Source organism: Capsaspora owczarzaki, assembly GCF_000151315.2.
Source record: "Capsaspora owczarzaki ATCC 30864 unplaced genomic scaffold supercont2.14, whole genome shotgun sequence".
Taxonomy (NCBI): Eukaryota; class Filasterea; order Ministeriida; family Capsasporidae; genus Capsaspora; species Capsaspora owczarzaki.
In genome coordinates, this window is record NW_011887305.1 from 210,712 (window position 1) to 236,560 (window position 25,849).

Below are 25,849 nucleotides of genomic sequence, written 5' to 3' on the forward strand. Positions count from 1 at the left end.
ATGCAGCAAAGCATCCATCGCAGATTCAACGTCAAAAAGTGCAGTGATTGTTCGTCATCACCCAACCACAGACGGGTGCATTCATCATCCCAGAGCTCGAAAAAAACAAAACAAAAAAAGTCCTGTACAACCCCTAAAAAATCTAGACACTCGTCAAAATCAATCGTCGTGTTTAATGACAATCGGAGCAATGGGGACGACATCAAGAGAAAAAGCACCGCTCTCGACAATAGCAAAACAAGCCTCAACACTCAAGTCTTGAATGGGCAACAAAACACAAAAAAGGCTCGAGCGCCAAGGTTTTCGGGCACATCATTTAGAAGCGGAGCTTCTGGAAGAACCACTTGTTCTTGCCGGCGTTGTAACGCTCCTGGAAGGTCTTCTTGACGGCGACGCGGGCCTTGCGCCGGGACTGGGGGTCCTTGAGGTGCTCACGGTTGAGGACGCCCTTGAAGTCAATGTCAAGACCGTAGCGGGTGGGCATGAGGTGGACGTAGTTGACGAGCTTGACGAAAGGCTTAATGCGCGATCGCTTCTCAATACGCTTCTGGCCCATGCCGCGGGTGATCTTGAGGGGGTAGCGGTCGACGCCAGCAAGGAGCGCGTGGCCGTACTTGCGGGTTTCATCGCCGTCGTCGTAGTTCTTGACGATCATGGCCTTTCGGCCTGCATAGCGACCGTTAAGGACAATGACCACCTTGCCGGGCTTGATGAACTTGACCATAGTTCTGAGTGGGAGAAGGGAAAGGAAGCAAAGGGACAGACAAAAAAAAAAAAAAAAAAAAAAGTGAGAGGATGAAAATCGAGAGGGATGGCTGCCTGAAGAGGAGAGCAAAGTGGTGGGTGGGAGGAGCGTGGGTGAGGAGCTCTCCCGAAGTCATTGCAGCAAGCTGGAGGTCACGGAAGACACGGCGTGCGCGAGAGGGGAAGGCAGCAACAAAACAGGGAACAAGCAGCATTCGCGACCGAAAGCGTCCTTCACTCTGCAGCAGCCCCTCGGCCCACCGGCACCCGTGAGCCAGATACACAGCACGTTGGAGCCAACAGAGTGTGTCGAACGGGCGAGACAAAAGCGGCTGGAGCAACGCAAAACAGCAGCGAGGAGCCGCCGCCAAAACCGAATCCGCCACCAACCCCTTCCCCTTCACCCCCTTCGTTCTCTGTCATTCTCCATTGATCCGTCGCTCCCCACTGCACAATCACACAGGTATGGTCGTTTCCTAACGGATTGGCGCAAGGTTGGCGGTGATGGCGAGCGAGATGGCCTGGTGTCAGTGTCAAGACGTACAACAAAGAGAGGCCGAGCGACTACTTTGGCCAAACTCTGTTTTTTTTTTTTTTCCAAACCAACTCTTCCAATTTTTTTTTTTTTTTTTTTTGCAGCTCCATCCCAAGCCTCGCTCCCCCGCAGCTTCCAGCTTCCATTGCGATTTTGCACCAGACGCACTTGTATTTATTTTTGGGTTTAAAAGGAAATGGAAGAGCGATTGTGCGACCTTAAAGTACGAGAAACTGACTGAGTGCTCAGAAATTCAAGCTCTTCTCATTTCTTGCGAAGTGGGGCTCAACGCAAATCGGTCTTCCCCTCATTCTTCACGATCCTTGGATACTTTCTTCATTCTTCTCGAATCAGTAGTGGTTGCAGGTGAAGTGATGGGGGAACGGTCGCAACAATGGCAATCCAGTTTCCCGACCCTTCGCCTTTCTCCAGTGAACTCAACCAAATTTGTATTCTCAATAGGAGCTATTGCAGGGTCGATGCTCAAGATTTCGGCTTCCACTGCTGAAACAACAATCGGTGACATAATCGATCAGAATCCGGCTATCGAAGGATTTGATGTGCGAATCAGCCTGACGCAGATTCTCAGACCCCTTCCCCTTCCCTCGAGATCCAAGGATGTTCAGGAATGATCCGAAGCAGGTTGAGACCGTCTCAAAGTGCATGGAGGGCTAGCGCATCAACAGATGCATATAATACATAAGAGTTCTGCAGCAGAGCAACAACAGCGCTGAAGCCGATATCGAGGGCCGCACAATCAACAAATGACCACATCAAGCAAGATAGGCAAGACTGTTCTCTATGGCTTTTGCCGAGCTCTTTTGACGGAATAATGTTAAGACAAGTCTGGCTTGGCATACGCCAAAATCTGTACATCTCCGGGATCGGTTATGTTCTCGTTGTCAATCCGGAACTGTGAAAAGTCCTTGAGATGGAAAAACCATAGTCCTTCGACATAGCGATATGTCTCAAGGTGTGCCTGTTCCCATGCCCGCCCATCATTAACAGGATCAAGCCTCGGGAAAGTGAGTTCAACGCGTCAAAACGAATAGCAATTGCACCAAGCCAGCCACTCAGCCTCCCGCCCCCCACCCCGCGCGTGTGCTTCCCGACGCTCCAATCTAAATCCAGTTTCGGTCATCCGAGCTAGAGTCTTGATCGATGGGATCCACCACCAGCAGCAGCAGCAGCAGCAGCAGCAGCAGCAGCAGCAGCAGCAGCAGTGAGCGCCAAGTCATTTTGGTTGCAGACTCCCGCCCTTGTCGCCCTTGTGGGGTGCTTCGTGCTCCGTTCGCTCCGTTCGTAATGAAGCGACAGCAAAGCACCTCAGCGAGTCAACCCCCCCCCCCTCGCCTCCTTCCTGTGTCGAGTCTGTTGCCCATTGACCTTAAAGTTGATCTTGGAGCGGACTTCCGTGTTGAGCGTATGCTCGACGACCTGGTCAAAGTGCTCGAGGACCTCGAGTGCAAGCTTGCTCTGCAATGCGCCTGCGTGGACCATCTCGTTGAGAATGTCTATCAATGCCTTGCCAAGCACTGTCTCGCGGAAGAGCTCGGTCATTGGTATTGGATAAAGACAAAAAACGACTGAGCCTTTTCCATTGCCCAATGCAAAGGCAATAGAAAGGAACACCCCACTTTTCGCATGAACAAATAATACAATGAGAATTATTAGGAATCCACAAGCTTCTCAATGGCTTTTCACTTGAAAAACCGCTTCCGCTTCAGTCCTGGTTTCGCAAACTGGTGGCCTTTTTTTTGTTTCAAGTCGCGTTCTTGTTTCATCTCACAGAGAGCGAGATCACGGGCTTGGTTGACTGCCTTGACAAAAAAAAACCCCCGAGCGAGCGACTGAGCGACTGAGCGACTGAGACTTTTGTTGATCCCGCGAACAATGTCGTCGTCGTCGCGATCGTCGTCGTCGTGGTCGTCGTCGGGCGCTGTCTCGGCGCAGTCAGATCGGCACTCACAGGTCGTGATTGGCACTGCAATGCGACCGCTCGTCGACGAGAGCAACCACCTCGTCACTGCAGTAAGCCAAGCAAAAGCGCGCTCGTTTCTGTTTCTGTTGCGCATCGGCCAGAGCCAGCTGACCCCCGGATGGATTCGTTGTTCCTTTTGCCTTTTGATCAACAGAAGCCATTGCCAGCGCACCAGCAGATCGCGGTGGACAGCCAGGGCAGACGGCGCTTCCACGGTGCATTCACGGGAGGCTTCTCTGCTGGCTATTACAACACTGTCGGATCAAAGGAAGGTTGGGCTCCATCCACATTCACATCGTCTCGCAATGCCAAGGCCGAGCAGCGAATTCAAAGGTAGGGGATTGGCGAGAATCAGACTTTCTGAGCGTGCTTTTAGGGATTCTGGTTGGACAACAAAGCTAACTCTGACCTCTTCTCTGCTTCTGAACGAATTTCTCGGTGAATGTAACAAAGACCCGAGGACTTTATGGACGAAGAGGACTTGGTGGAGTCTGGGGTGGGTGCAGTTGCAACGACGGAGCTGTTTGCGAACAACGCCGGCAAGCGAGGTCTGAGCGACATGCTGGGCTCGCGTGACGATGCTGCGGGACTGCCCTCGATTATCGCTCCTCTCGCAAACATGATTGTGCCAACAAAGGTATTGTAGTCTGGCTGGTTGGGTGCGTTTGAGCGCATGCAGGCCGTTCGCATCCTCTGACTTTTTTTTTTTCTCTGTTGCTTGTGCCGCCTTCTCTTCTACCAACTTTACAGAGCGCCCTTGGATATCAACTGCTCAAAGCTATGGGTTGGCAAGAAGGCCAACTAGTGGGCCGCGTACACAACGCGAAATCAGCGCCACCCCAAGGCGACAATTCGACGTCCATGGATTGGCGACCAGATTCGTCGTCAAAGCCAGCATCCGCCAGCGCGACGTTTTCTTCGCTGGTGGATACGACCAACATGTCTGTCGATGAAATCAAACAGGCTCACCGGATGGCAACGGCGATCGCGCAAGACCTTGGTGCAGATGAAGAAGACGCGGACGACGACGCGGACGAGCAGCCAGACATTTTCAAGAGGCCGACGGCCGCCAATTCTTCAGCGGCAGCGGCGCGTTCAAAGCGGGGAGGGATGATGGCAGCATCTGTCTCCAAACCAGCCGATCGGCCACGGCGTCTTGCTGCGCACATGAGCATTGACGACGATGATGAGAACGACGCCGGGGATAACCTCCCTTCACTGCGAACGTCGCAGGTGGCTGACTCGTTTCACTCCCGACGGTCTACTCTTTACGCCATGAACGACGATGAAAACGAGGAGGCTGACGCTATGGATGTCGTCGACCTTCGGTCAAGCGGAGGCGCAGAGGATGCTTCCGAGTCCGCCTCCGCGCACGACTTGAAAGCCCTCACCCAGCTGCATCGCCAGTCCTTTGCACAGGCAGGTGTCGAGACTCCATTGTTTGACTACAAGGCGAAGGACAATACTTGCGGTTTGGGCTACGTTCCAGCATCGTCGTTGGCTCTTGCTCGAGCGGGCATCAGCATCCCACAGGCCTCCATCGACAACCCCAATCGCCCACAAGTGGGACTCACCGATGGACGACCACCCGTGTCCGGCTTTGTGATGGCTGTTCGAGCAGCACCAGCACTCAAGTCCTTCCCGCCTCCGTCGCTCCCACGCAACTTTGTTCCAATGCACAAATTCCCCGTTGCAGCGCCTACGAAAAACGCGCGCACGCCCGATGACCCTTTGAGCAAAGATGCACAGTCGTTGCCGGCCACCCACAATTTACCAGCTCAATTCGGATCCACCAGCAGCAGGGGGGTGCCAGTGTCTGCCGCCCCCAGCGCTCCAGCAGCTCCCGTTCCTGCCCCGCTTCTCACACCGGACGAAAGAGGAGCGATGCTGGGCGCAGATCGCCTGGCGGCGGCAAACAATGTAAGCGCCAAGGGGTCGGTTTTCCACCACGTAAGCATGGCCGACACGTTGCGCTTGCAAGCCCTCCAACAAGAGATGCAACAAAAGCAGCAGCAGCAGCAGCAGCAGCAGCAACATCAAGCCGCTCCCGTTGCCAAGTCTGCCATCACATCAGCCAATCTGCTGTCGTTCACTCCAGCAGCCTCGGCCCTGTCAAAGTTTGTTTCCGCCTCCACCACTGCTACTGCCGAGACCGCACCACCGCAGCCACCGCAGCAACCGCCACCAGCAGCAGCAGCAATTGCGGCTCGATCCCATGGGGTTGTTGCTCCTGGAGTGGCCAAAGCGGCGCTTGCTTCGGAATTCCGCCCGTTCGACCTGTTTCCTGGCAAGCAGATGCGTTATCAAGCGTACCTCAACCTGGTTGCAGCGGCAGCGTCGGAGGATGCTGCGGCACTCGTCCGCCCTCCAAAGGACCTTGCGTTATCCGAGGCAGAGCGTGAGCGCGAGCTCGATGAGTTTTGCCGGGCTGCGAACATGTTCCGGCCAATGTCGTCGGTCATGGCAAACCGGTTTACGTCTTCCGGCTTATCGTTGGGCAACGAGCCCGTTGTTTCTAAGAGCGATAGCGCATCGGCGCCGCCAAAGGCCGGTGACGACCAGTCGTCTCGAAAGGCACGCCCCACTATTCAGCTCAAGCGTTCGCGAGAGCAATGGGTGCCCGTGCCGCTCGTCTGCAAGCGGTTTAATGTCCCCAATCCACACCCGGGCAAAGCCCCGGGTGGCGACGATGCCTCGGCAGCCTCTTCTTCGGGCACAAGTGGCGGATTTTCAGTGTTGAACTGGCAGCCGCCAGGCACCGCTGCCCCAGCGAGCAACTCCCAACAGCAGCAGTCGGGAGTGAGCTCAACCGGCATCACAGCAGCTGGGCTGTTGTCCATGCCGTTGGCTCCACAGTATGCCAACGCCGTTCTTCCGGCTGGCTCAGGGAGGTCTGCTTCACCGCCACCTCCTCTCGTCATGCCGTTGGGCGATCCGCTTGCGGCCCAGCAAGAGGCTGACAGGCCGTCCATGGATTTGTTCAAGGCCATATTCGACGCCTCTGACGACGAAGATGAAGAGGAATTGCGCGAGAAGCGGCGCGAAGAGAGCCAGCGGCAGGCTGCTGCCGAGTTGGCCGAGCAGGTGAAAATCCAGACCGAGCTATTCCGTCCCCCGCCGCCGCCGATGGTGACACACCATGCTGCAGCTTCTTCGCTGGGCCAGAGCGCGTCGCAACCTTCTATATCTGGTCGTGCACAATCGGTTGCAGACCCGCACAGTGATTCTGGTGACGAGCAAGGCCCACCCATCTCGTTGTACCGTCCGCCATCTCCGAAAGAATCGCAAAGCTCAAGCTCGGCGACGCGGCCACTTTTAAAAGACTCCAAAGCCTCCTCGACTCTGTCATCATCTTCTTCTTCATCCTCGTCGTCGTCGGCATCTTCAGCAGACGATTCTTCGGACGACAACGATTCTGATCGGGAGCATCGCTCGGAAGCTCGCAGGGAACGGAGCAAGCAGAGCCGAAGCTCGGAGCAAAGGTCGCACAAACGGGACAGAGACGGTGAGCGCAAGCACCACAAACACCGCAAGCACAGCAAACACAGCAAGCACAGTAAGCACAGCAAACACCACAAGCACCACAAGTCTCGCCATGACCGCGATGATGGCGACCGAGAGCGCGATCGAACTCGAGAGAGCGACCGCAGCGGTCATCGCGAGCGAAGCAGCAGCAGCAGCAACAGCAGCCGCCGCCATGATCGCGATCGTGACCGAGATGATGCGCGACGTCACGAGCGGAGCTACGACGAGCACCACAAAAGTAGCCGTCGTGCTGAGAGTGACTACAAGTCGGACTCGGGCTCTCGAACTGGTTTAGGCATGGAGCCGCAACAAGCTTCCCGATCTCTGCCTCCGCCACAACAGGGCAGTGCTGTTGCAGACCCTCTTGCACCCTCGTCCAGAACGGCGGCGTCACGACCTAGCGCCAGCGACTTTATGTAGCATTGTTTGAAAACACCCATTGCAATGTAGCAGCTGAATACTCAAAAATGACAAAAACCTCGAATATGACTGTTGATACCTTGTTGATCAAGAATAAGTGTACTGTATTTTGCTTGGGGACAAAATCGGACGAAAAAAAGTGGTACTGGAACACAGAGATCGAAACAAAAAAAAAAAGAAATACGAAGAAAAACAAAAAACCAGAGCGACTTGCTGTTTTAAAGCTCGTCCTTCTCGTCGTCGTCCTCCTCCTCGTCGGCGGCAGCCTCCTCAGCCTTTCGCTTGGCCTCAGCAGCTTCGCGCTCCTCGCGCTCCTTCTTCTCGATGGCCTCCTTGGCCTTCAGCTCACCGTCCTTGTTGACCTTCCAGGTCTTCTCGGCGAAGGCCTTGGCCTCAGCGAGCGAGTCACCAACATAGACGTTGTCGAAGATGGAGCCAGCCTTGACTTGCCAGAGGTCGAAACCGACAGCGCCGAGGTCGGTGTAGACACCGAGCGACTCGTCCTTGCTGTAGGCGGGGTTGTCAATCTTGGGGTGCTCCCACTCGCCCTTGTACTTGGGGTTGTCAATCTGGCGGGCCTTCCACTCACCCTTGTACTGGGGGTTGGGGATTTGGGCGGGCTCCCACTCACCGTCGACCTCGTCGTCCCAGTCCTCGGGCTTGCGAGCGTCAGCGTCGGGAATGAACTCGGGCTTGTCCCAGTCGGCGGGCTTCGAGTCGGTCTCGTCGTCAATCTTGCGGCGATCGTCCCAGTCGGAGGGCTTCTTGGCCTCGGGGTCGAGGATGGTCTTGGGGGGAACCATGTCCCAGTCGGCCTCAAGCGAGCCAGACTCGACCTTCTCAAGATCGATGAGGACCTCGTAGGTCTGGTCGGGGTTGAGCACAAGAGTGTAGACGTGGCTGAGCTCGTCGTCCTTGCAGGGGATGGTCTTCTTGATCAGGTGGTTGACGCCCTTGTAGTTGAAAATGACGTGGACGCGCTTGGTGGACGAGCCGCAAATGTCGGGGCCGAACATGATGTGGTAAGGCGTGTCGCCAACCATCTCCGTCTGCGAGAGATCAGAGCCGAAAACCTTCACGTAGCCACCGCCGCAGTCGATCTTTTGCTCGTGCTTGACCTGGAATTGGATGATGACGGGCTTTTCCGCGTTGGAGGCGGGGGTGTCGAGCTTGGCCGAGATGCCGTAGAAGCGAGCGTCCTGGGCGGTTTGGATGCCTGGGGACGATAGAGAAAGAACAAAAAAAGGGGCGTGTGTTTGTGAGTTAGAAGTGTGCTGATGATGAACACGCACAATGCATGGAAGCACGATGCTTTGTTGCTGATGTGGCGGCAAATCGTTGCAGTTCAGTTGTTCGATGCACATACCCTTCTGGACCTCCTCGTCGTTGAAGAACTTGCCAGCAGTCCACTTCCAGGCGCCTTGTTCGGCACCCTTGGCCTTGGACAGGACCCAGCGGCCTTCCCAGCCAGCTGTTGGATAATGATGTTGTTGTCGTTTGAGGAAAAGCAGAAGAAAAGGAAGGAACGGAAAAAAAAAAAAAAACCAGGTGAGTTTCAAAACAAAAAAAAAAAAATCAATGAAATTGGTGAGAACAAGCAACGACCAGCGTGTGAGATGCGATGCGCGAAATGAGCGAAGAAGTAAGCCAAGTGAAAGAACGCGCGACAAGCGAGAGGAAGACGACGAAGCAGAGATGATGGAAAAGCAAAGAAAAGAGAAAAGCAAAAAAAAAAAGGCAAAAAAAAAAAACAAGGATCGCAACTGAAGCATTATTCTTAAAGGTCGTTTGCTGTCCCAGCTTCTGCTACGAACACGCGCCGAGATCAGCACCAGCGAAAAAGGACAAACCAAGAACGCAGAAAGCGTTTCGCTGAAGAAGAAGAAGAAGAAGAAGAAGAAGAAGCAGAAAAGGCGGTCGATTGGGCAGAACGTTGATGAACAACCAACGAAATGCGAAACAAAAGAAAAAAGATCGCACGCTTTTTTATTTTTTATTTTTTCTTGTTGTTGTTCAAGGTTGCAACAGCGTTGTTGTTGGTGGCGAATTGGAGTGTGGTGAGTGACGTACCATCGCTGAACTCCTCAGTAAAGTAGGAGGTGGCGTTGGAGAGATGAACGCCGAGCAGAACGAGCAGCGCGATCGCAACTGTGGAGCGCATGATTGAAATTACAAAAAAAAAAAAAAAAAAAAAAGAGAGAAGACTGAATTTTCGTAATGGAAAATCAATGGAAAAAAAAAAAGAAAAAAAGAAAAGAAAAGAAAAAAAAAAAAGGTCAAAATTTGTGCTGGCAAACAACGATTGGTCCACGGAAGATTCAACAGAGAACCACTCAATCAAACAGGACGAAGAACACAGCGACAGCGAGCAAAGGTCACTTCAGACCAACAAGAAAACAGAATCAAGACAATCACGAGAAGCAGAGGGGGTGCCGAGTGAAAGAGTGACATTGCGAGGAACGCAAAGTCTGGCGAGAAGCTGAAGGAGAGAGAGAGAGAGAGCGAGAGAGAGAGAGAGAGAGAGAGAGAGAGATTGCGTGGATTCTGAGACACTCGCAAAAAAATAAGCTCAGAACTTGACAGCCAATGGCGCATCAAAGTTTGCTGGACAGACAGGCTTGAAGCAAAGAAACTAAAAGGAAATGAAATCGTGTTGGAATTGCAATGAATTGACCGACAAAATCAGAGTCGGCGAGCTCCCAACTCACTCAGAGAGTACAATACTCGATTCGGCAAGGTTGGAAGTGACTTGAATGTTTGCGAGTTTATCTCAGCCTTCCTAGGGCGACACCATTGCACAATCCGTAAATGGTTGCACGCCGGAAAAGTCCTGCGTGTTGCTCGATGAAGGAGAGAAGGTACGTGCGGCCTTGGATGTGCACACATGGGATAGGTCAACGCAGGCACGCGAGAACAGCTTGCTCGGTCTGGTCAAGCAGGGCTTTCACGTCGGGATGGAGATGTTGGCGCTCGAGACCGCCCATCACGGCCGTCGCATTCGGCATCAAGTCGTGGCCGCGGACCATGCTGACATACGTGGTCCAAAAAGAGACCCGATTGTTGCGGTCAAACGAGGAGGTTGCTTCGGCTGTCAGCTGGGCGAGCAGAGAGTTCCAGAGCACGTCCGGGTCGTTTTCCGATTCTGCGAGCTCGCGATGGAGCATGGCCATGGTCTCGTCGTTCTCACTTGAAGCCAAATCACTCGCAGGATCCTGCGGTGGCTCGTCCGAGCCTGGGTCACTCGAGAGGGCCGAATCAGGGGCTGCTGCGGCCTCTGTAGCTGGGTTGCTGGTGCTCGTGCTCGCCTCGGTCGTGACCGTGAAGGCATCTGGATCATCAGCAGCTGGATCAGCGGCCGCAGATGCTCGGTCTTTGCGGTTGTCACGCTTGAGTTTGAGATCGCCTTTCGGAAGCTTGCGGAGGTGTTCGTTCGTCATGGTCGCAAGCCTGTCGGCTGACTGTTGCGTGATTCTTTCAGGCTCGCAATGGTGCGCTGCGGGCGGCGATTTCTGCTGAGACTCCTTGAAGAACGCTTTGAAGGTCGAGACAAAGTACCACTTGCGCTGCTGGAGGGCCTGGATCATGCTGACGCGCAGTGTGCCTGCATCCGCGCTCCTGAGCAGTCGGTGCAGAATCAAGTACGACTCAATGCACGGCAGCAGCGTGTAGACGACGGGAGCGCCCACAATTTTTGTGATCCGAGCCTGGGCGGCTGGGAGATCGGGCGAAGCGGCGTACATGTCACTGTCTCTGAGAAAGACGTGCTTGAGCTTGGCCTGCGTCAGAACGTTGGAAACACCGTGCTTGTTGACGGCGCCCGATGTGGTCAGAAAGTGGAAGTGCTGGCCGAGGGTCGTGTACTTGCTGTAGAACGCCTGGTCGTTCGCGCCTTCCAACACGAGCAGTGGCTTGCTGTCCTTGACTTGGCTGAGTGCGTTGAGGATTGGATACAGGGAAGCGCGACCTTGCTCGTCCTTGGGCAGGTCGTCTGTCAGCTCGACGGCCTTGCCATCCGGAGTGAGGAACATAATCTGTTGATCCGTCTTCAAGCGCGGATCGATGATGGCGCGCGAGTTGGTCGCGACAATGAGCTGGATGTCGTGCTCGGCGCACGTGCTGACGAGAAAGTCATACAGCTTGGCTGTCACATTCTCGTAGAGCAGTGCTTCGAGCTCGTCGATGAGGAAGATGCGCTGCTTGAAGGGACTTGGGTCGTGCGCAATTTCCTTTTCACGCGCCTCGTCTTGCGCAGCGTTGATGGTTGCGCCAGCGGTCAGATGGTAGAGAAGCGTCAGAATGGCAATAATCTTCTGCAGCGAGCCGGCGCAGGCACCAATGTCGAGGGTGACGCCGTTCTCGGTGACAGTGGCCGTGACCGGACCATCGACGCCGTCGCGAACCGCAGAGACGGTGGCTTGAAGACCGAGCTGCTTCAGTCCGTCGCTCACAAAGTCTTTTGCCTGAAACAGCCGGAAACGCATATGCTGAACGCCAGCGGTCAGGAACATGTGCTCTCTGAGTAGCTCTTCCTTTCTGTCTCCCCACTGATACATCGGTGGCATGAAGGCGAAGCGGATGGGGGCGAGCGACTGGTGGTTGTCGGGTTTGTCTTGAAGCAGCCCTTTGTCCAGCGAATACTCCAGCATCACGTTCTCGTTGGTGTGATGGTACGTGGTATCGTGGAACGTGCCAGTCAGGGTGAATTTCCTGTTTGGCGCGCCGACGCGAACGAGCGTATCTGGCGACTGATACTTATTGCTAAAGAACCGATCACCAAAGAGGTCTTCCAGCTCATCTTCGAATCGGAAAACATCCTTGCTGAAGTGCTTGGAGCTGGGGACACGAGCGTTGTGGCCGCGCAGGAAGATGAGAATAGCCCAGAGGATTTGCGTCTTGCCCGAGCCGTTCGCGCCAACGATAATCTTGGGGCTGGGCGTCAGGGTGAAAGTTATGTCCTCGAACTTTTTGAAGTTCTGGAGGCGGAGCTGGTGCAGACTGGGGAGTCGGTGATGCAATACAGTGAGCAAAGCTCTTCTTCGAACTGCACTCCGGACGAGTTACAATGTTGCAAACAACATCACTACACATACCGAAACTCTGACTGCGTTTCAACTTGAGTGGCCGAGTCCAGGGAAGGCGGCACAACGCCAAGACTCGAGGCATTTCGACATTGCTGCGCAAACGGATGCGCGGCTCGCGCTGCCGCAGATGATTCGGCAGATGTCTCGTTGGAGAGTGGGTGGAGCGTGCGCTCGGTGCCAGACGAAACGCTTTGCATCAATAATCGCGCGAAACTGCAGGCTGCAGAAAGACTGGCTTTCGGCCTGCTCTCTGCCGAGACATATCGCAGCGGCATCGCAAGCGCAGCAGAGTTGCATCCAAGTCTGTAGCTCTTTGATGACAAGGCGAGAAAAGCAATGCGATGCGGCACAGCGAAGATTGCGGCGCCAGCCATCGAATTACGTGGAAACATTTCGAGCTGATAGACTGTTGCCACTGAGAAACGGACAGGACAAAACGTCCAATCTTTGTTTTGCTTACTGGTGACGTTTTTCGGCTTGTTGGAGCTGAATACCATCGCGCAAAGTTGTAGTAACGAGTAGAAATGTGGGGGTGGGGGTGGGGCAGACAAGTCGATGTGCCTAGTTGCTGAACAAGACTTTTATTTTCACGGATATTGTCGGTCACATGTGGCCGAGCTCCATCCCGTAATCACACCCGCACCAACCAATGAATTTTAACGGGTGAGATGAGGCACTTCGCTCGATTCTGCTCTTGCTTGACCCAGTCCTGATTCCTTCGATTTGTGTTTTTGGTTTTTTTTTTTTTTTTGGCGGGAAACTCTCGCGCGCAAAAAAAAAAAAAAATCCAAAAAAAAAATCGTCGAACAGACGCTGCTTCGGGTTTTCCTCGCGTTCAACGCGCCAGTTCGATTGGGTGGCCCGCCGCCTTGTTCGCAGAGCTTCTGCAACGATCGAGTCGATAGCGCTTCGTGGACGGGCTCCTGGCTCGGAACGGGAAGAGGGAGGTCGTTTTTCACTGTCTCGGCTCGTTTTGCTGTTTCACTGCAGACCTGCCCCAAGCTCGGTGCACCCCGGAGCCATTCCTCCTTCCCTTCCACGCAAAGCACTCCACAGAGCCCGAACGACGCTTTGATTGCCTCCCGCTGGTGGTGGACGTGATCGCTGCTGCCAGATTGTCCACCCCTGCACTCGCGGCCGCTTTGGTTTCGCAAGCAACCCCCGCTGCATCATGGCGAAGGCTGCCGACCAGACCGTATTCAGTGTCAAACTCGAACGTGCGGAGATTACCAGCGGATCGCAATGCAAGGTTGTCCTTCAGGCGTCGGTCAGACTGGAGGCCACCGTGTCCCAAATCTACCTCAAGATTACACAGCGCAATCCAAAATCCGCAGAGTCTGTCGAGAAAGTGGATCTCACCCATGAAGCCTGCATGTTCAGTGTCCACGAAGGGCCGGTAGTCTATGTGAAGTGGACCAGCCAGCTGTCGCAAGTGACAAGGACATTCAAGTGCAGCTTTGCCGGGTGCGACCAGAGTCTCAAGCAAGCAGAGCTGTTTCGCTCATTCTGCAAAAACCTGTCCAACCTTTTCGCACCGGATCTCCCAACCAAAGCTCTGAGTGAATTCAACAAGCTGCTCCACTCGAGCGAGCCGCCACAAAAGAGCATATTGCAATCATGGTCTGTTCCGTCCTTGCCGCAGGCAGGACGCTCTGTGCAGTTGGATGGCTCCTTTGGCGTATTGCGAGATGAAAACCGAAGACCGTCCAGTAATGGGCAAGCAGTGGTCTCGCCAAAGTCTACTGGCTATCGCCAGGTCGTGGCTACTGCTTGTTCGCCCAGTTCGCCAATGACAACCTCGTTGAATTACGCACCCACAAACCGGCTATTTCACTCCAACTTTCCTTCGAGCAATCGCTCGCTCCGAGATTCTACTCCTAGCGCGTCCACGAGCATATCTGCCGCCCCGCCACTCACACCGTCCAAACCCTTGACTCCCTCCCAGTTCTTCAGCCCACCCAGCTCTCGGCCTGGTTACTCGCCCTTTTCCAGCACCAACTACTCACCCACGACGGCAACGAGTTCACTCACCTTCTCCAGTCCTACGAAAACCTTTACGCGCAATGGCGACGACAAGATAGGATTGGAGAACCAGGGCAACGACTGTTATCTGAATGCCATGCTTCAAGCGCTGCTTCATTTGCCTCTGTGTATTCAGAGCATTGAGCACGCGTATCAAGACTTGAATTCCTCTGATTCCCAACAACGTCCTTTGACACGAGCGATGCTCAAGCTCGTACGAAAGCTCCACCCCTCTGCGCTTGAGGTACACTTGCCCAAGCGAGACGCGGCGATCGAGGCCGCCAGCTCGGCGGCAGTCAAGATGCGCGTCGGCGATCGCTACCCCTCCTTTGGAACTTCTCGACAGCAAGACGCACACGAGCTGTTGACCCATGTGTTGACAATGCTAGAATACGAGCTCTCGCCTCTCCGCGCTGCTCAGGCCTCGACGATCTCTGCTCGCACACCTGCGAGCGACGAAGCAGCAGCAGCAACATCCACACCCGCTCACTCGACGGTGCTTGAACAGCAGCCCTCCGAAGGGGGATCTTCTGTCGAATTTATTGCAAGCGACACTCCTTCCCTCCACAGTTACCAGAGCAAACCGACTCGAAGGAGACTAGAGAATGACGATCTCGGCGACGGGGACCTTCCAGCGCTCGCATCCATCATCCTGCAAACCGACCCTTCCGTCGTCAAAGCACAATCACCTGCCGCCCAATTGCCGGCTGCCAGTTCGAGTTCTGCTCTCCCAAACGCTCAAACTGACCCAGACAACCCAATCAAACGGATCTTCTCCGGACTGGAGCGCCAGGAGCTCGAGTGCCTGTCTTGCAAACGCCTGTCAGAGTCAACCGAAGAGTTTTACTGCCTGTCGCTCGAGCTACCTGGTCCGCTCGAAGCTTTCACCGCAAAGCCATCGCTTGATTCTCTTCTTCACAAACATTTCACACCCCACAAAGTTGAGCGCACCTGCGAGCATTGTGGCTTCAAGACGGCAAATCGCACACGCCGAATACTTCGCTTTCCCAACGTCCTCGCCATTCATCTGATGCGATTCCGCAACAACCTATCCAAGCTCACCACCCCAGTTAATCTTGGTCTTGCAGTTTGTGCAGGTGAGGCAGTCTTTTTTTTTTTTTTTTTGTTCCTTTGGCGTTGGATCAGGGGGGGGGGGAACAGGGTTGCAATTGTGTTTCTGTTTTGCCTTGTTCGCAATTTCTCATTTGTGTGCTGGGCCTCATTGTTTTGCTCTTCCCTCCTGTATTTCTTTTTTTTTTTCGTTGGCCGTCGTTCCCAGACAATGTGGCGCATTCGAAAGCGACTCATTCGCAGCCATTAATTCTACCGAGCGTTCCCGAGCCACCCACCCCTGTCAAACGCGTCCGCAACTCTGGCGCTGAAGAGCAGGCCGGCGACACTAGCGCCTCGAAACGCTCCAAAGTCGACTCGGACAACCTGTCCGAGATGACAGAGGAGGAGCAGGTTCAGTTTGTCATGGCGCAAAGCATCAAGGAAGCAGAGCAGCAGCGCGAGAAGGAGGAGCAGGAGCTTCGTGAAGCGACAATCGCAAGCTGCATCTCTGCAGCACAGGACGATATCATGCTCCTTGATGACGACTCGCTGCTCGAGATGCCTCTGCCCGGGCCGTCGGCGTCTGTGGGCTCGACTGGGGCTGAGCGATTCAAGTATCGATTGGTCAGCGTTGTCCATCACCATGGCGGATCCATCCAGAAAGGCCATTACACCAGCCACGTGCTGGATTTTCATGCAGGTCGGTGGTACGAGTGCAATGATGAGCGCGTGACGCCGGTGCCCCTCCAGGCGCCCTTGATGCAGACAAGCAACATGTACATGTGCTTTTTTGTGACGCCGGATATTTTTCAGCGTGCCATGCAGCGTGGCAATGCTCAGCGACACGCCGAACTTGTCGCCAAGCAAGAAGACGACGCAAGCGATGGTCTCGACGTTGCCCCGGCAAGCAATCCAACCTCGCGTGTTTCACCCGATTTTAAAGCGACTGCCAAGCCATCACCCGGCTCATCGACCAAATTTGCGACAACTACCTCGTCCAAACCGGTTCTGGAGGCAGCGACGCGCGTTTTCGGACCAGCCGAACGCCAATATACGCGCTAACGTGTACAGCGATGCATTGTTTTGGCAAAGAAAAAAAAAATACCCCTTCATTTTCATTGTTTTCAAGGCAGAATTTTTGCCGACCCTTGTATTTTAAACATTACATATTTAATCCATGGCGAGCATTGTATTTAACACATGATTCATGCTTTGCCTGTTCAATGCCTCCCGGTTTGACTTTAAGCGTTTGCTATTGCGTGAACTTGATCCGCAAATACAAGCTCAACGACGAGAGTCACGGTGTGATTCGTGGTCCTTGGCAAACAGTGCAGCCCCGCTGCCGGTGCCCCAAGCCCCTGTCGGTCGGTCGCGACGAGGGTGAGGTGGACGCCGTCCCATTTCCCACCACGGCCCGAACAGAGCGCGATCCATTTCCTCAAAGTCAGGCTCAAAGTCCCTGTCGCCTCGATGGCCTTCACGACTACGATGACGCTCATGATGCGCGTGCTCCGCGTGAATAGCATCGCCTGGGGATCGAGATCGCGACCGGGACCGGGACTTTGACCGAGATTCGCGGTCGCGGCTGCGCGGTAGCTCTTCGTGCGACCTCGCTGCCCGCAAAGTATCTGGCGCAGCTGGCGCGACAGAGGCAGCGGCTGAGGCAGAGGCAGAGGCAGAGGCAGAGGCTGCAGGTACCGGAGCCGACGCAGCGGGAATGGGGAACGGGAAAGGTTTCGCACTCAAGGGTGTGGGTGACTTGGCGAGCTCAAACAAAGTCGAACGCTCCACGCCAGGTGCAGTCATGCTGATGACTGGAGACCCATCGTGGTCCGGCGGCATGATGGCAACGACGATGGCAGGATCGTCAGCCAGAACGGATCCGCCGCTCGGGAGGGTTTTGGGGTCGATCTCACGGACGGGAGTAGCATTGTCTCCTACAACCACAACCGAAGGAGGATGAGGAGGAGGGGCATTGACATGCGCAGCTGGGGCAGAGACGGCGGCCGGCGAAGTCGACTTCTTGATGCCAGCGTGAGCCGCAAAGGCGAGAGGAGCTTCAACATCCGAGGACGAGAGAACGCGCGGGATAGTCTCGGCCTTTGGCTTACCCGAAGAAGAAGAAGAAGAAGAAGACGAAGAAGCAGCTTTGGTGGGAATTGGCGAGAGTGGACGGGATGCAACATTCATCGGCAGCGGGATGATCATATCCCCTTCATCGCGCGGGTGTGCAGCGTCGTAGACTTTGATCACAGCCACAACTTGACCATGATCGGACGTCGTCACGTCCGGGCCGTCGTCGCTCATGGTTTCGTCAATGAGATGGTCGTTCAGGATGGTTAAAAACTGCACATAACCAATCCGATTCGGGTTTGTGCGGACAAACTCCTGAGACACGAGAATGTGGTCGAGCACCAGGTAGCGACCGTTGTGGATGTGTGAGTAGGTGACGTCGCGATCGCTCTGACAAAAGTGACAACAAAAACAACCAAGCAAAACAGTACCCCCCTCCCCGAGTGTGAGAGGAACGAGTCGGCTTTGTCGGGACTACCTCAATGGCACCCCTCCTTTGATTCTGAGAGATGACAAGTTGAAAGCAGCGCAAACAGAAAACCCAACCAACCTGACGAACTTGGACCTCGTTGGTGCTCCAGAGCAACGCGTCCCAGATTTGCTCCTTTTGTTCAAACTTCATATTCTTGAAGGGAGGTGTTCCAGTGACAATTTCCGTGGTGACTACAAAGCAAAGACCAAAGCAAACGCACGAAAAACAAACAAACAAACAAACAAACAAACAAACAAACAAACAAACAAAAAGAAATGGCACTCGTGAGGACGGGTTTCTTCCAAAACACCTAAACACACCGCGCTGAGCTTACCGCTGTGAACAACGTCGTTCAAATCGCCGCAAACAATCACAGGCCGTGCATTGTTCCTCATCTCGGTCACGAGAATGCAGCGCACGGCAGCGCTTTCAGCGGCACGAATGACGAGCGATTTCGCTTGGCCTATCGCCTTGGCCTTCAAGTCGTGGCGGTGCGCAGAATCCACCATCGGCCGCTGTGACTTGAGATGCAGGCAGAATACCGTCACCAGGTCCCCCGTCGGCAGCCGCACCACGCAACGGAGTACCGGGCGGTAGAACTTCTTGACGGGAATGATGTGCGAATCAATCTCGATCAGCGATTCCGGCGGGAATTCGTGAATTTCCTGCGCAACCCCCCCCCCCAAAAAAAAAAAACAAGTTCCATCTCCTTTCCAATGAATGACATGCACACAACAAAAAGTACCCATGCAAGCCAGACTGCTTTGATTGACAAACCTCAGTGTCGACGACCGGATAGCGCGAGAGCAACCCAACACGCGGACCCGAGCCCTCCGCTCCAAACAAGATCAGTTGGGTGTCAGCCGAGTAGATGCCAGACTGCGCAATGGCACGGCGCAAGACTTCCTCATGAAAGACCTGTATGAGATGAGTAAGTGGAGTTGAGTAGGGGTTCTGTTGAAGTCGAGGCTTCTCTCGCGCTGCCAGCCCTCCCACGCTTCTGGCAAGTCAGTCTGAGGCTTTGCAAGTCAGCATTCGTCGCCAGGCTGGGCGCTGGACCTGAGGTCGGGGGGGGGGTGCTGGTGGTCCTGAGGTTGTGTCAATCTCGTCCACTCACTCTCCGTATCTCCTCGGTCTCGGCACAGAGTCACTCGTCGCGCAGCAATGCTCACCTCTTGGAACCCCAGGATGTCTGACTTCATGTGACGCAGCTGCTGCGCAATCCAGTTCACTTTGAGATCGACTTGTTCCTAATGTAACGAAAACGTAGTAGAGAAGCATTGAAAATGGTTGCGGTCGCTTTCTGGTTGACAATCTCACTGCAACAAGTACAACGTCAAAGTGGGGGCGGTACTTTGGTGTACATTTCGCCACAGTAGAACTTGACATTCTCTTTGACGAGATTGAGCAGATTGAACTGCCCGACGCGGAGAAGCATTCGTCAAAAAGCACAAAAACAAAAGAAAAACGACTGCGCTCAAAGTGCTTGTTTCATCACCAATAGCACCAGGAACTGCTGAATCCCGAAAAGGGAAGCAAAGGCAGAGGATATCAAAAGGCGCATACTATTAGGACACGTTGCGATTTTCGCAGACAAACTCAACGAGACAGCATCTCAACAACAACAACAAAAAAAGCACACTATTCAGTCTTGGCAGACTTGCGACTGGCAGGCTTGGTGCCTTGGCCCCTAGCACTCTTGTTGGATTTGCCCTTCTGGCCGTACGAATGAATGTAAAAGTTGAGGAAGAGAAGGATGAGGGTGAAGAGATAAATCATCAGGCCGTAGTGCATCCAATGCGGGAAGTTGCAGTCCACGTAGAGCGAGCCGATGGCATGGATCCAAGCGATGACAAACTGGACCTGATGTGAGAAAGTCCATCAAACCACATGGCAAAAGAAAAGCGAGGGTGAGTGGGTGTTCCATGAGCAAGTGGCAAGAGCGGTCGCAAGTTATAATCAACCCGAGAAACGTACAAGCTGAAGCACGGTAATGTACTTTTTCCACCAGACGGAAATTCCCATGGCCGACAGCATGTAGTACGCGTACATGATGACGTGCACAAAGCAGTTGATGGATGCGCCGAAGAAAGCTGCATCAGATCGAACGGGATAAGAAAAATCAGACCATTATCAATGTCAACAACAGCTTCGTGCGTCAAATCCCCACCCCCCAATCAAACAAGACGCAAGATCTGCTGATACTCACCCTGACCGCCGGGGACCCACTTGGTGCCCATCCACCACAAGCAGAACATGCTGCCATGGTGGTAGACATGGAGGAAGGTGATTTGCTCGTTCTTCTTGCGCAAGACCATGAAGAACTGGAGTACAGTAGTTTGAACGTGGCAAGTGAGAATGGGAGCCAGGAGAATTGGCGAGGAACGACCGTTGGATGTTATTTCTTACAGTGTCGAGGAATTCAATAAACTTGGAAAAGTAGTACCACCAGACGACGCTGGCCATCTACGATTGACCACAAGTGAGTGAGCACAAATAGCCGAAACCTGAAGGTGCGCACGAGAGCAAACACCCATCGTCGTGTTGGTGTACTGACTCGCAGACCGTTTTCGCTGTTAGAATAGTCAACAGGCTGGCAAACGAGGTCGTATCCAGCATTCCAAGCAGTCATAACAAACTAAGAGCAGCAGGCAGGCAGCAAACAAACGGTGAGTGCTGTTGTGGTTGTTGTTGTTGATTCAGAACATCTCCAAAGCAATGCCATACCTCGTGCAGCATATACGCAGAGAGCGCGACCATTGCGGCGTTGTAGATGACGACCAGGGGTTTGAGGTCGAACGGCTTGCGGTCTGAGCCATTTGTTGCACACGAGTGTGAGTTTCCAAATTCATGCATCAAAGCCATCTTTGCTTCCCCCTTATTTGTTGTTCCTCTTGTTCGTTTTTTTGCAGTTGTTGCTTTGTTGGGGGTTTGATGTCTGAGCTTTACCTTGCATGACGCGCTTGCCGGCAAAGACGATAAAGTAGTATGCCAGCGTGAGTGCGATCGTTTCATGGGGACGGCTCATGAACAGCCAGTTTCCGACGCGAGGATCTGCTCATCCAAACCACCAAGCACGAGTGAGAGTGAGTTTAGTGAGTTGCGTGAGTTGAGTGAGTTGAGTGAGTGAGTCAGTTCAGTTGGTTGTTTTTCTACCTCCGACGAATCTTCCTTCAACCCTTCTTCCTATAATAAATATGATTATTATTATTATTATTATTCTTGTTATTGTTACAATACCAATTTACGACAATGTCCCAAACTGAGGGCGAGTTTTTTCTTTTCTTCTTTCTTTTCTTCTCTTTGTTTCCCAGCTATTAACACCTGCGTCTTCTTCTTCTTCTTCCTTCGCTTTCCTCTTCCTTCGCTTCCTTCTTTCCTTCATTCTCTCAACATTGATTCCGTTCTTCATCCGTTCTTTGAGATGATCCAACTTTTTTTCTTCTTTTTTCGCTTCCACGTGTTGAACTTCAATTCCAAATCCATATGTTTTTATTATTCAGCCGATTATTATTATTATTATTTATTGTATTATTCTTATTGTTGTTATGTTTGTGTTTTTCTGCATTGAATCTTTTTTCGTCCAACCAGCGATTTCGACATCGCAGTGGTTTCCAATCACATTTTACACAATGTGGAGCGACGCGTGAAAGCGGTCGAAAAGCGATAGAAAGCGACGATTAGAAACGGGGGATTTTTTTTTTCTTCTTTGAACGTGGTGTGATTGCCCGCCTTTTTTTCGCCCCGCTCTCACTCCTCTCCACATTCACTGTCACTCTCTATCTCACTGTGCTGATAGCATCAGTGTCTCAACACCACAGCAGAGTGAGCAGCTCCACCGGCCCGGGGGAAGTGGGGAAGGGCGATCCTGTTGGAACCGTTCCCGCTCTTTTGTCGGATTCCTCCCCACACACACACACACACATACACACATACACATACACAAGTACCCATCGATGCCACCCTTACCAGCAAAGTCGTTCATGCCATAGTCGTACAGCTTGGCGCCCTCCGCAAGCCATCGCTCGACAGTCGCAGTGACGTTCGCACTGAGAAGATCCGCCATTTCGTTCAACGATGAAGGGATGGATGAAAGCAAGAGATGACTGGTGAGCGAGTTCCAATTCCAAAAATGGGGACATGGAAGGTTCTAAGAAATAAACACGATGCACCCGAAAAAATGGGGGAAGAATGAGAATTGGGGCATATGGAAAGGAGGGCAACTGAAAACGAGTTGGTGTCGTGCTCCACCCCCGTTCAATCCGAAAACAAAGGCACACAAACTAAGAGAGTCCAACTGACAGGCGGTCAACCGAAACAAAAACCAACGCATTGGAGTTGCATTGGACAGGTTTGTTGTCTCAACACACTTTTGTTTGTGAACATCACGGTGCAAGGACCGTACAACAAAAGCAAACATGAACAAAACACCAATAAAAATGTTGCATAAAGATGACACTATGAGCATGCTGTTTCGTGTTTTCTTTGTTTTGTTTTGTTTTAGGCATCCGCGGGCGCAGCACTGGACGATTGTTGGACGCCAGCGCCATCCGAACTTGAGCCAAACACGCCGTCGACATTGCTGATGAGCAGGTGCACGAACGTGTTAATCTTGCCCATCGCAACAAGCGACGCTGCATGTGTGCTCGACCAAACGAGATTGGGCGCAAACACAATGGCCAAGTTGCTTGCCGTCATCAGGTTTGTCTCGGCATGCAGCAGGACTTCGTGCAAGAAGCGCATCAGGTACTCCAGTACCACGTAGTTGGCTTTTGGCAGTTGGGTCTGGAAGAGTTGGCGCGTGGCCTCGACCTTTTCTTCTGCAGGCAGGTCTGTGTAAAGTCTCAAAATCACATGAGCATCAAGTTGAACACAAACATCAAAAGCATCGTCACTGAAGCGCTGTACCCAGAATGTGCATGATTGAATCAAACAATTCGAATGTGACAATCGGCTCGGGCAGCTCGCGAAGGAAGGTTTTGAGCAAGACAGCCGGGATGTGCACGTCCAAGTATTCCTCAAAAGTAACTTGTTCGCCTGCCCAAACAACAGCAACAAGTCAACGGCAAACCAATGTGAGCTCTTGGCACCACAAACATCACCACCACCAAAGCACAGCAGCGAGACAGCAGCCATGACGCGCACCTTTGTTGAACTTCTCCTTCACGACGCGAATGGTCTGCGCGCTGGCTGATCGGCGGAAGATACCCTCAACATCCAGCCCTGTCAAATCGGATGTGAGTACAATGACTGAAAACACGGGCACTATCAAGCTCAAACACTGCACTGGAAGGGAGGGGATGTTACCGTGTTGACGAATGTAAGCGGTCGCGAGTCTTGGCACAAGCGGAATTGGCTGGTTATCAGAAACAAGCTCTGCAAGGGCGACGCCAAATTGTTGGTGCTCCGAATGTCGGCCAGGCACCACAGATGCAGTTGAAACGGACGACGAAAGTGCTGCTGGCTTGTCCTTGTTGGCTCGCTTGTCATATCTGGATTGCACCGAGTGTGTGTGTGTGTGTGTGTGTGTGAACTCAAGGTCTAGCTGCACACGACCCCTCTAACAGACCACCAAAACAGCAACAAGACTAGAGACGTACGCGCGAACAAACTCAGGCACATCCATTTGGTCGACGTGAAGGTATTGCGACAGCTGATCCAGGCTGGACATGTACAAGAGTTTTTGCGCAAACTTGGAGCTGTGCCAAGGTTTCACGTGGAAAGAGGAGGTGAGCAAATGAGATTGACAGAGTCATGTGAGGGCAAATCAGCCAGATAAAGTTGAGCGAAAACCCGAGAATTACCTGATGAACGGACGGACAAGACCCATGATGACCTTAATCCACACGGAAGGGTGCACAATATATAATGCCTTAAGGTTTTTCTTGTACCTGCCATCCGATTAAAAAAAAGGTGAGGAGTGGAGTTCAAAACCAGGCAATTCACAAACCAACAAACACTGCTCTTACTTGCGGTCAAAGACTTTGTAGACCTCGCGGACCCAGCCAATTCCTGGGCGGTTGTCACTGTTGAGCCCAGCATGCAAGTACACAATCACATAATCGCTCTCGACAACCTTGTCGAGGGCAACAATGATGTATCTGTCAAAAAAGCAAAACGAGCATGGGTTTAGTCAGAAAACCCCTCAAGAACGCCAAGACAAAGCAATAGCACAACGCTTCTCCTCCAAGGTTCCATAGACCCATCGAACAACCAGAGGGGTGTGAGAGTCAGGGTGAGGGCTGAACTCACTGGAGGAGCAGATTCATGTCGATTTGCTTTGAGCTGGGCAGATTGCAGGCATTGAACACGACGACCGGTCGGCTGAGTCGATCGACACCTAGTTGCAGCAATTCAGCAAATCCCCACAAGCAGTTAAGTTTCCTGACAGCGACAGCGACAGTGATCACGACTTTGGTTTGTTCCATTATGTTCGCTGGATTTTGCATTGCGAGCTGTTTTTGTTGCCATTCTGCTGAATGGGGGGTGTCTCCTTTCCGCCTCCCGACTCTCTGTTGCGCTCCATTGCGAGTGGTCCCCCCAACCCTCTCCCAATAGGAAGAGTCGCTTTCTATGAAGGGGGGCGGGGAAGGGCCAAACGGTCAACTCTCCTCGCTCTCCCTCATAGCATTCGTTCACACCACCATCATCATCATCGTCCGCCTGCCTCCCCCCCCCTTCTCCCTCTCCCTCCCTCAAGTCCCAATCCATCCATCTCGTTACACTGTTTTGCACAGATTGCACCCCTCTCATCGTTGCCTGTCTTCCCCCACATTCACTACTGTCGTCATTCTTTTTCCCCCCGCTTTCTTCCGTATGGTACTCCTCCCCCCACCAAACCAAACCACAGTCACACTACACACACTACACGCACTCTTGTCTCTCGAGATGACTGCTGATGGGGTTTGATTTTTGGGGGTACCTGCGTGGTTGATAATGTTGTACTGCTGGATTGCGCTAAAGTCGACCGCGGCCGCTTGCTCGAGGGCCTGCGAGTACGAGCCGACCTTGACCGAGTGCTCTATTGAGAAAAAGCATCGAGGGTAGATGGAGAGTTAACAACTCAATTGCAAGTCCAAAAAAATGCACAGCACACGCGGCAAGGTGAGACTTTTGTACCGTCCAACTGGCTCATTGCAGGAAAATGAAGAATGAACTGAGTAAGTGCGGTTAGGTTCTGAGAAAGCAAGTCGCACACCAACTCTGAGAGTGAATAGGTAATAGCGAATGCGATAGAGCAAATCCGATTTGGAGCAAGTTGATCGAAGGTGCTGGTCTGAGAAGGGGAATCGCGTGTCGGCAAAGCCAAAAATCGCAGCCAGCTGGCTCTTCATCGTGAGGATGCGATTCCATTCTGAAAGCATCAAATCACAATCGCTTCTTGTTTACACTGCTTGTTAGTTGTTGGATTGCTCGGTCGACAAGAGCTTGCTCAAATCCACACAAAAGCCGCCTGCAAAAGCCTCCAGCGATTGACTGTGTTTTGCAATCCGCATGGTTTTTATTTTCTTTTCCTTTGATGTCCGCGTGCAATTCCAATCATCACCATGGATTGATTCACATCTGATGGATGCATGATTCAGTCTAATTCTTGCTGTTGTTGCTGTTGTCAATCTTTTTGTTAGGACTGTATTTTTTATTTTATTTCTTTTTATGTTATTTTTTATTTCCTTTTGACTCTCGCGCTCTCTCCCTCTCTCTCTCGCTTCCCACCCCACCCCCGCCTTGCCCCCACCCCTCTCAGGTGGAGGCCCCACCAATCTCCACATGCAGGCTCGCTCACCATCGCGCACGTCCCGCCATCATCGCAGCGGTAAGTCCAATTTCGTTGCGAGACAGCCCTCCTCTCGCGCGCTTGCTCCTCTCCCTCTCTCTCTCTGCCCCCCCCCCCAATTCCCTCCTGCCCCCCATCTGCAAACCCTCAAAAGTCAACTCGTGCTCCC

General features: G+C 53.0%; 8 protein-coding genes across 8 annotated transcripts; 2 read left to right on the forward strand and 6 right to left on the reverse strand.

Moving 5' to 3' along the window:
* Positions 1-150: 150 nt before the first annotated feature.
* CAOG_07532 (60S ribosomal protein RL27) lies at positions 151-1,307 on the reverse strand. Its single transcript, XM_004343356.2, has 2 exons — positions 1,289-1,307; positions 151-728 (listed from the first exon to the last, which is right to left on the reverse strand). Exon 2 carries the CDS (start codon positions 722-724, stop codon positions 317-319), a length of 408 nt encoding a protein of 135 aa, XP_004343406.1. The 5' UTR covers positions 725-728; positions 1,289-1,307; the 3' UTR covers positions 151-316.
* Positions 1,308-1,715: 408 nt separating this feature from the next.
* Positions 1,716-2,858, reverse strand: CAOG_07533 (hypothetical protein). The gene is made up of 2 exons (XM_004343357.2): positions 2,666-2,858; positions 1,716-2,258 (listed from the first exon to the last, which is right to left on the reverse strand). The coding sequence occupies exons 1-2, from the start codon at positions 2,837-2,839 to the stop codon at positions 2,115-2,117; spliced, it is 318 nt and encodes a 105-aa protein (XP_004343407.2). The 5' UTR covers positions 2,840-2,858; the 3' UTR covers positions 1,716-2,114.
* Positions 2,859-3,028: 170 nt separating this feature from the next.
* On the forward strand, positions 3,029-7,268 carry CAOG_07534 (hypothetical protein). Its single transcript, XM_004343358.2, has 4 exons — positions 3,029-3,310; positions 3,415-3,593; positions 3,714-3,897; positions 4,011-7,268. The coding sequence occupies exons 1-4, from the start codon at positions 3,173-3,175 to the stop codon at positions 7,203-7,205; spliced, it is 3,696 nt and encodes a 1,231-aa protein (XP_004343408.1). The 5' UTR covers positions 3,029-3,172; the 3' UTR covers positions 7,206-7,268.
* A 17-nt stretch (positions 7,269-7,285) lies between these two features.
* CAOG_07535 (calreticulin) lies at positions 7,286-9,419 on the reverse strand. Its single transcript, XM_004343359.2, has 3 exons — positions 9,276-9,419; positions 8,572-8,676; positions 7,286-8,421 (listed from the first exon to the last, which is right to left on the reverse strand). The coding sequence occupies exons 1-3, from the start codon at positions 9,364-9,366 to the stop codon at positions 7,424-7,426; spliced, it is 1,194 nt and encodes a 397-aa protein (XP_004343409.1). The 5' UTR covers positions 9,367-9,419; the 3' UTR covers positions 7,286-7,423.
* On the forward strand, positions 9,372-16,469 carry CAOG_07536 (hypothetical protein). Its single transcript, XM_004343360.2, has 3 exons — positions 9,372-12,949; positions 13,097-15,405; positions 15,588-16,469. The coding sequence occupies exons 2-3, from the start codon at positions 13,458-13,460 to the stop codon at positions 16,421-16,423; spliced, it is 2,784 nt and encodes a 927-aa protein (XP_004343410.1). The 5' UTR covers positions 9,372-12,949; positions 13,097-13,457; the 3' UTR covers positions 16,424-16,469.
* Positions 16,470-16,492: 23 nt separating this feature from the next.
* On the reverse strand, positions 16,493-19,402 carry CAOG_07537 (endonuclease/exonuclease/phosphatase). Its single transcript, XM_004343361.2, has 6 exons — positions 19,261-19,402; positions 19,079-19,156; positions 18,684-18,824; positions 18,241-18,571; positions 17,985-18,097; positions 16,493-17,824 (listed from the first exon to the last, which is right to left on the reverse strand). The coding sequence occupies exons 1-6, from the start codon at positions 19,342-19,344 to the stop codon at positions 16,646-16,648; spliced, it is 1,926 nt and encodes a 641-aa protein (XP_004343411.1). The 5' UTR covers positions 19,345-19,402; the 3' UTR covers positions 16,493-16,645.
* Positions 19,403-19,448: 46 nt separating this feature from the next.
* CAOG_07538 (hypothetical protein) lies at positions 19,449-22,008 on the reverse strand. The gene is made up of 8 exons (XM_004343362.2): positions 21,876-22,008; positions 20,856-20,960; positions 20,634-20,716; positions 20,464-20,544; positions 20,316-20,372; positions 20,116-20,230; positions 19,884-19,999; positions 19,449-19,769 (listed from the first exon to the last, which is right to left on the reverse strand). The coding sequence occupies exons 1-8, from the start codon at positions 21,970-21,972 to the stop codon at positions 19,548-19,550; spliced, it is 876 nt and encodes a 291-aa protein (XP_004343412.1). The 5' UTR covers positions 21,973-22,008; the 3' UTR covers positions 19,449-19,547.
* A 250-nt stretch (positions 22,009-22,258) lies between these two features.
* CAOG_07539 (rho GTPase-activating protein 8) lies at positions 22,259-25,240 on the reverse strand (the record flags this gene model as incomplete). Its single annotated transcript, XM_004343363.2, has 11 exons — positions 22,259-22,738; positions 22,815-22,943; positions 23,052-23,129; positions 23,214-23,398; positions 23,507-23,605; positions 23,711-23,797; positions 23,876-24,007; positions 24,159-24,246; positions 24,829-24,927; positions 25,026-25,032; positions 25,109-25,240. 11 exons carry the CDS (start codon positions 25,238-25,240, stop codon positions 22,407-22,409), a joined length of 1,368 nt encoding a protein of 455 aa, XP_004343413.1. The 3' UTR covers positions 22,259-22,406.
* Positions 25,241-25,849: the final 609 nt, after the last annotated feature.

What these genes read in the sequence shown, in the direction of transcription:
- CAOG_07532 (XM_004343356.2), bottom strand. Translation starts at nt 724, where the DNA reads ATGGTCAAGTTCATCAAGCCCGGCAAGGTGGTCATTGTCCTTAACGGT.
- CAOG_07533 (XM_004343357.2), bottom strand. Translation starts at nt 2,839, where the DNA reads ATGACCGAGCTCTTCCGCGAGACAGTGCTTGGCAAGGCATTGATAGAC. An exon ending in GCTCCAAGATCAACTTTAAG is followed by an intron (nt 2,259 to 2,665) that starts GTCAATGGGCAA and finishes GCATGGGAACAG; the next exon opens with GCACACCTTGAGACATATCG.
- CAOG_07534 (XM_004343358.2), top strand. Translation starts at nt 3,173, where the DNA reads ATGTCGTCGTCGTCGCGATCGTCGTCGTCGTGGTCGTCGTCGGGCGCT. An exon ending in GCAACCACCTCGTCACTGCA is followed by an intron (nt 3,311 to 3,414) that starts GTAAGCCAAGCA and finishes TTTGATCAACAG; the next exon opens with AAGCCATTGCCAGCGCACCA. An exon ending in GCCGAGCAGCGAATTCAAAG is followed by an intron (nt 3,594 to 3,713) that starts GTAGGGGATTGG and finishes AATGTAACAAAG; the next exon opens with ACCCGAGGACTTTATGGACG.
- CAOG_07535 (XM_004343359.2), bottom strand. Translation starts at nt 9,366, where the DNA reads ATGCGCTCCACAGTTGCGATCGCGCTGCTCGTTCTGCTCGGCGTTCAT. An exon ending in TACTGAGGAGTTCAGCGATG is followed by an intron (nt 8,677 to 9,275) that starts GTACGTCACTCA and finishes ATTATCCAACAG; the next exon opens with CTGGCTGGGAAGGCCGCTGG. An exon ending in CGACGAGGAGGTCCAGAAGG is followed by an intron (nt 8,422 to 8,571) that starts GTATGTGCATCG and finishes TATCGTCCCCAG; the next exon opens with GCATCCAAACCGCCCAGGAC.
- CAOG_07536 (XM_004343360.2), top strand. Translation starts at nt 13,458, where the DNA reads ATGGCGAAGGCTGCCGACCAGACCGTATTCAGTGTCAAACTCGAACGT. An exon ending in TGGTCTTGCAGTTTGTGCAG is followed by an intron (nt 15,406 to 15,587) that starts GTGAGGCAGTCT and finishes CGTCGTTCCCAG; the next exon opens with ACAATGTGGCGCATTCGAAA.
- CAOG_07537 (XM_004343361.2), bottom strand. Translation starts at nt 19,344, where the DNA reads ATGCTTCTCCGCGTCGGGCAGTTCAATCTGCTCAATCTCGTCAAAGAG. An exon ending in ATCCGGTCGTCGACACTGAG is followed by an intron (nt 18,572 to 18,683) that starts GTTTGTCAATCA and finishes GGGGTTGCGCAG; the next exon opens with GAAATTCACGAATTCCCGCC. An exon ending in GAACGACGTTGTTCACAGCG is followed by an intron (nt 18,098 to 18,240) that starts GTAAGCTCAGCG and finishes TTTGCTTTGTAG; the next exon opens with TCACCACGGAAATTGTCACT.
- CAOG_07538 (XM_004343362.2), bottom strand. Translation starts at nt 21,972, where the DNA reads ATGGCGGATCTTCTCAGTGCGAACGTCACTGCGACTGTCGAGCGATGG. An exon ending in CGGCAAGCGCGTCATGCAAG is followed by an intron (nt 20,717 to 20,855) that starts GTAAAGCTCAGA and finishes CAAATGGCTCAG; the next exon opens with ACCGCAAGCCGTTCGACCTC. An exon ending in ACAGCGAAAACGGTCTGCGA is followed by an intron (nt 20,373 to 20,463) that starts GTCAGTACACCA and finishes GGTCAATCGTAG; the next exon opens with ATGGCCAGCGTCGTCTGGTG.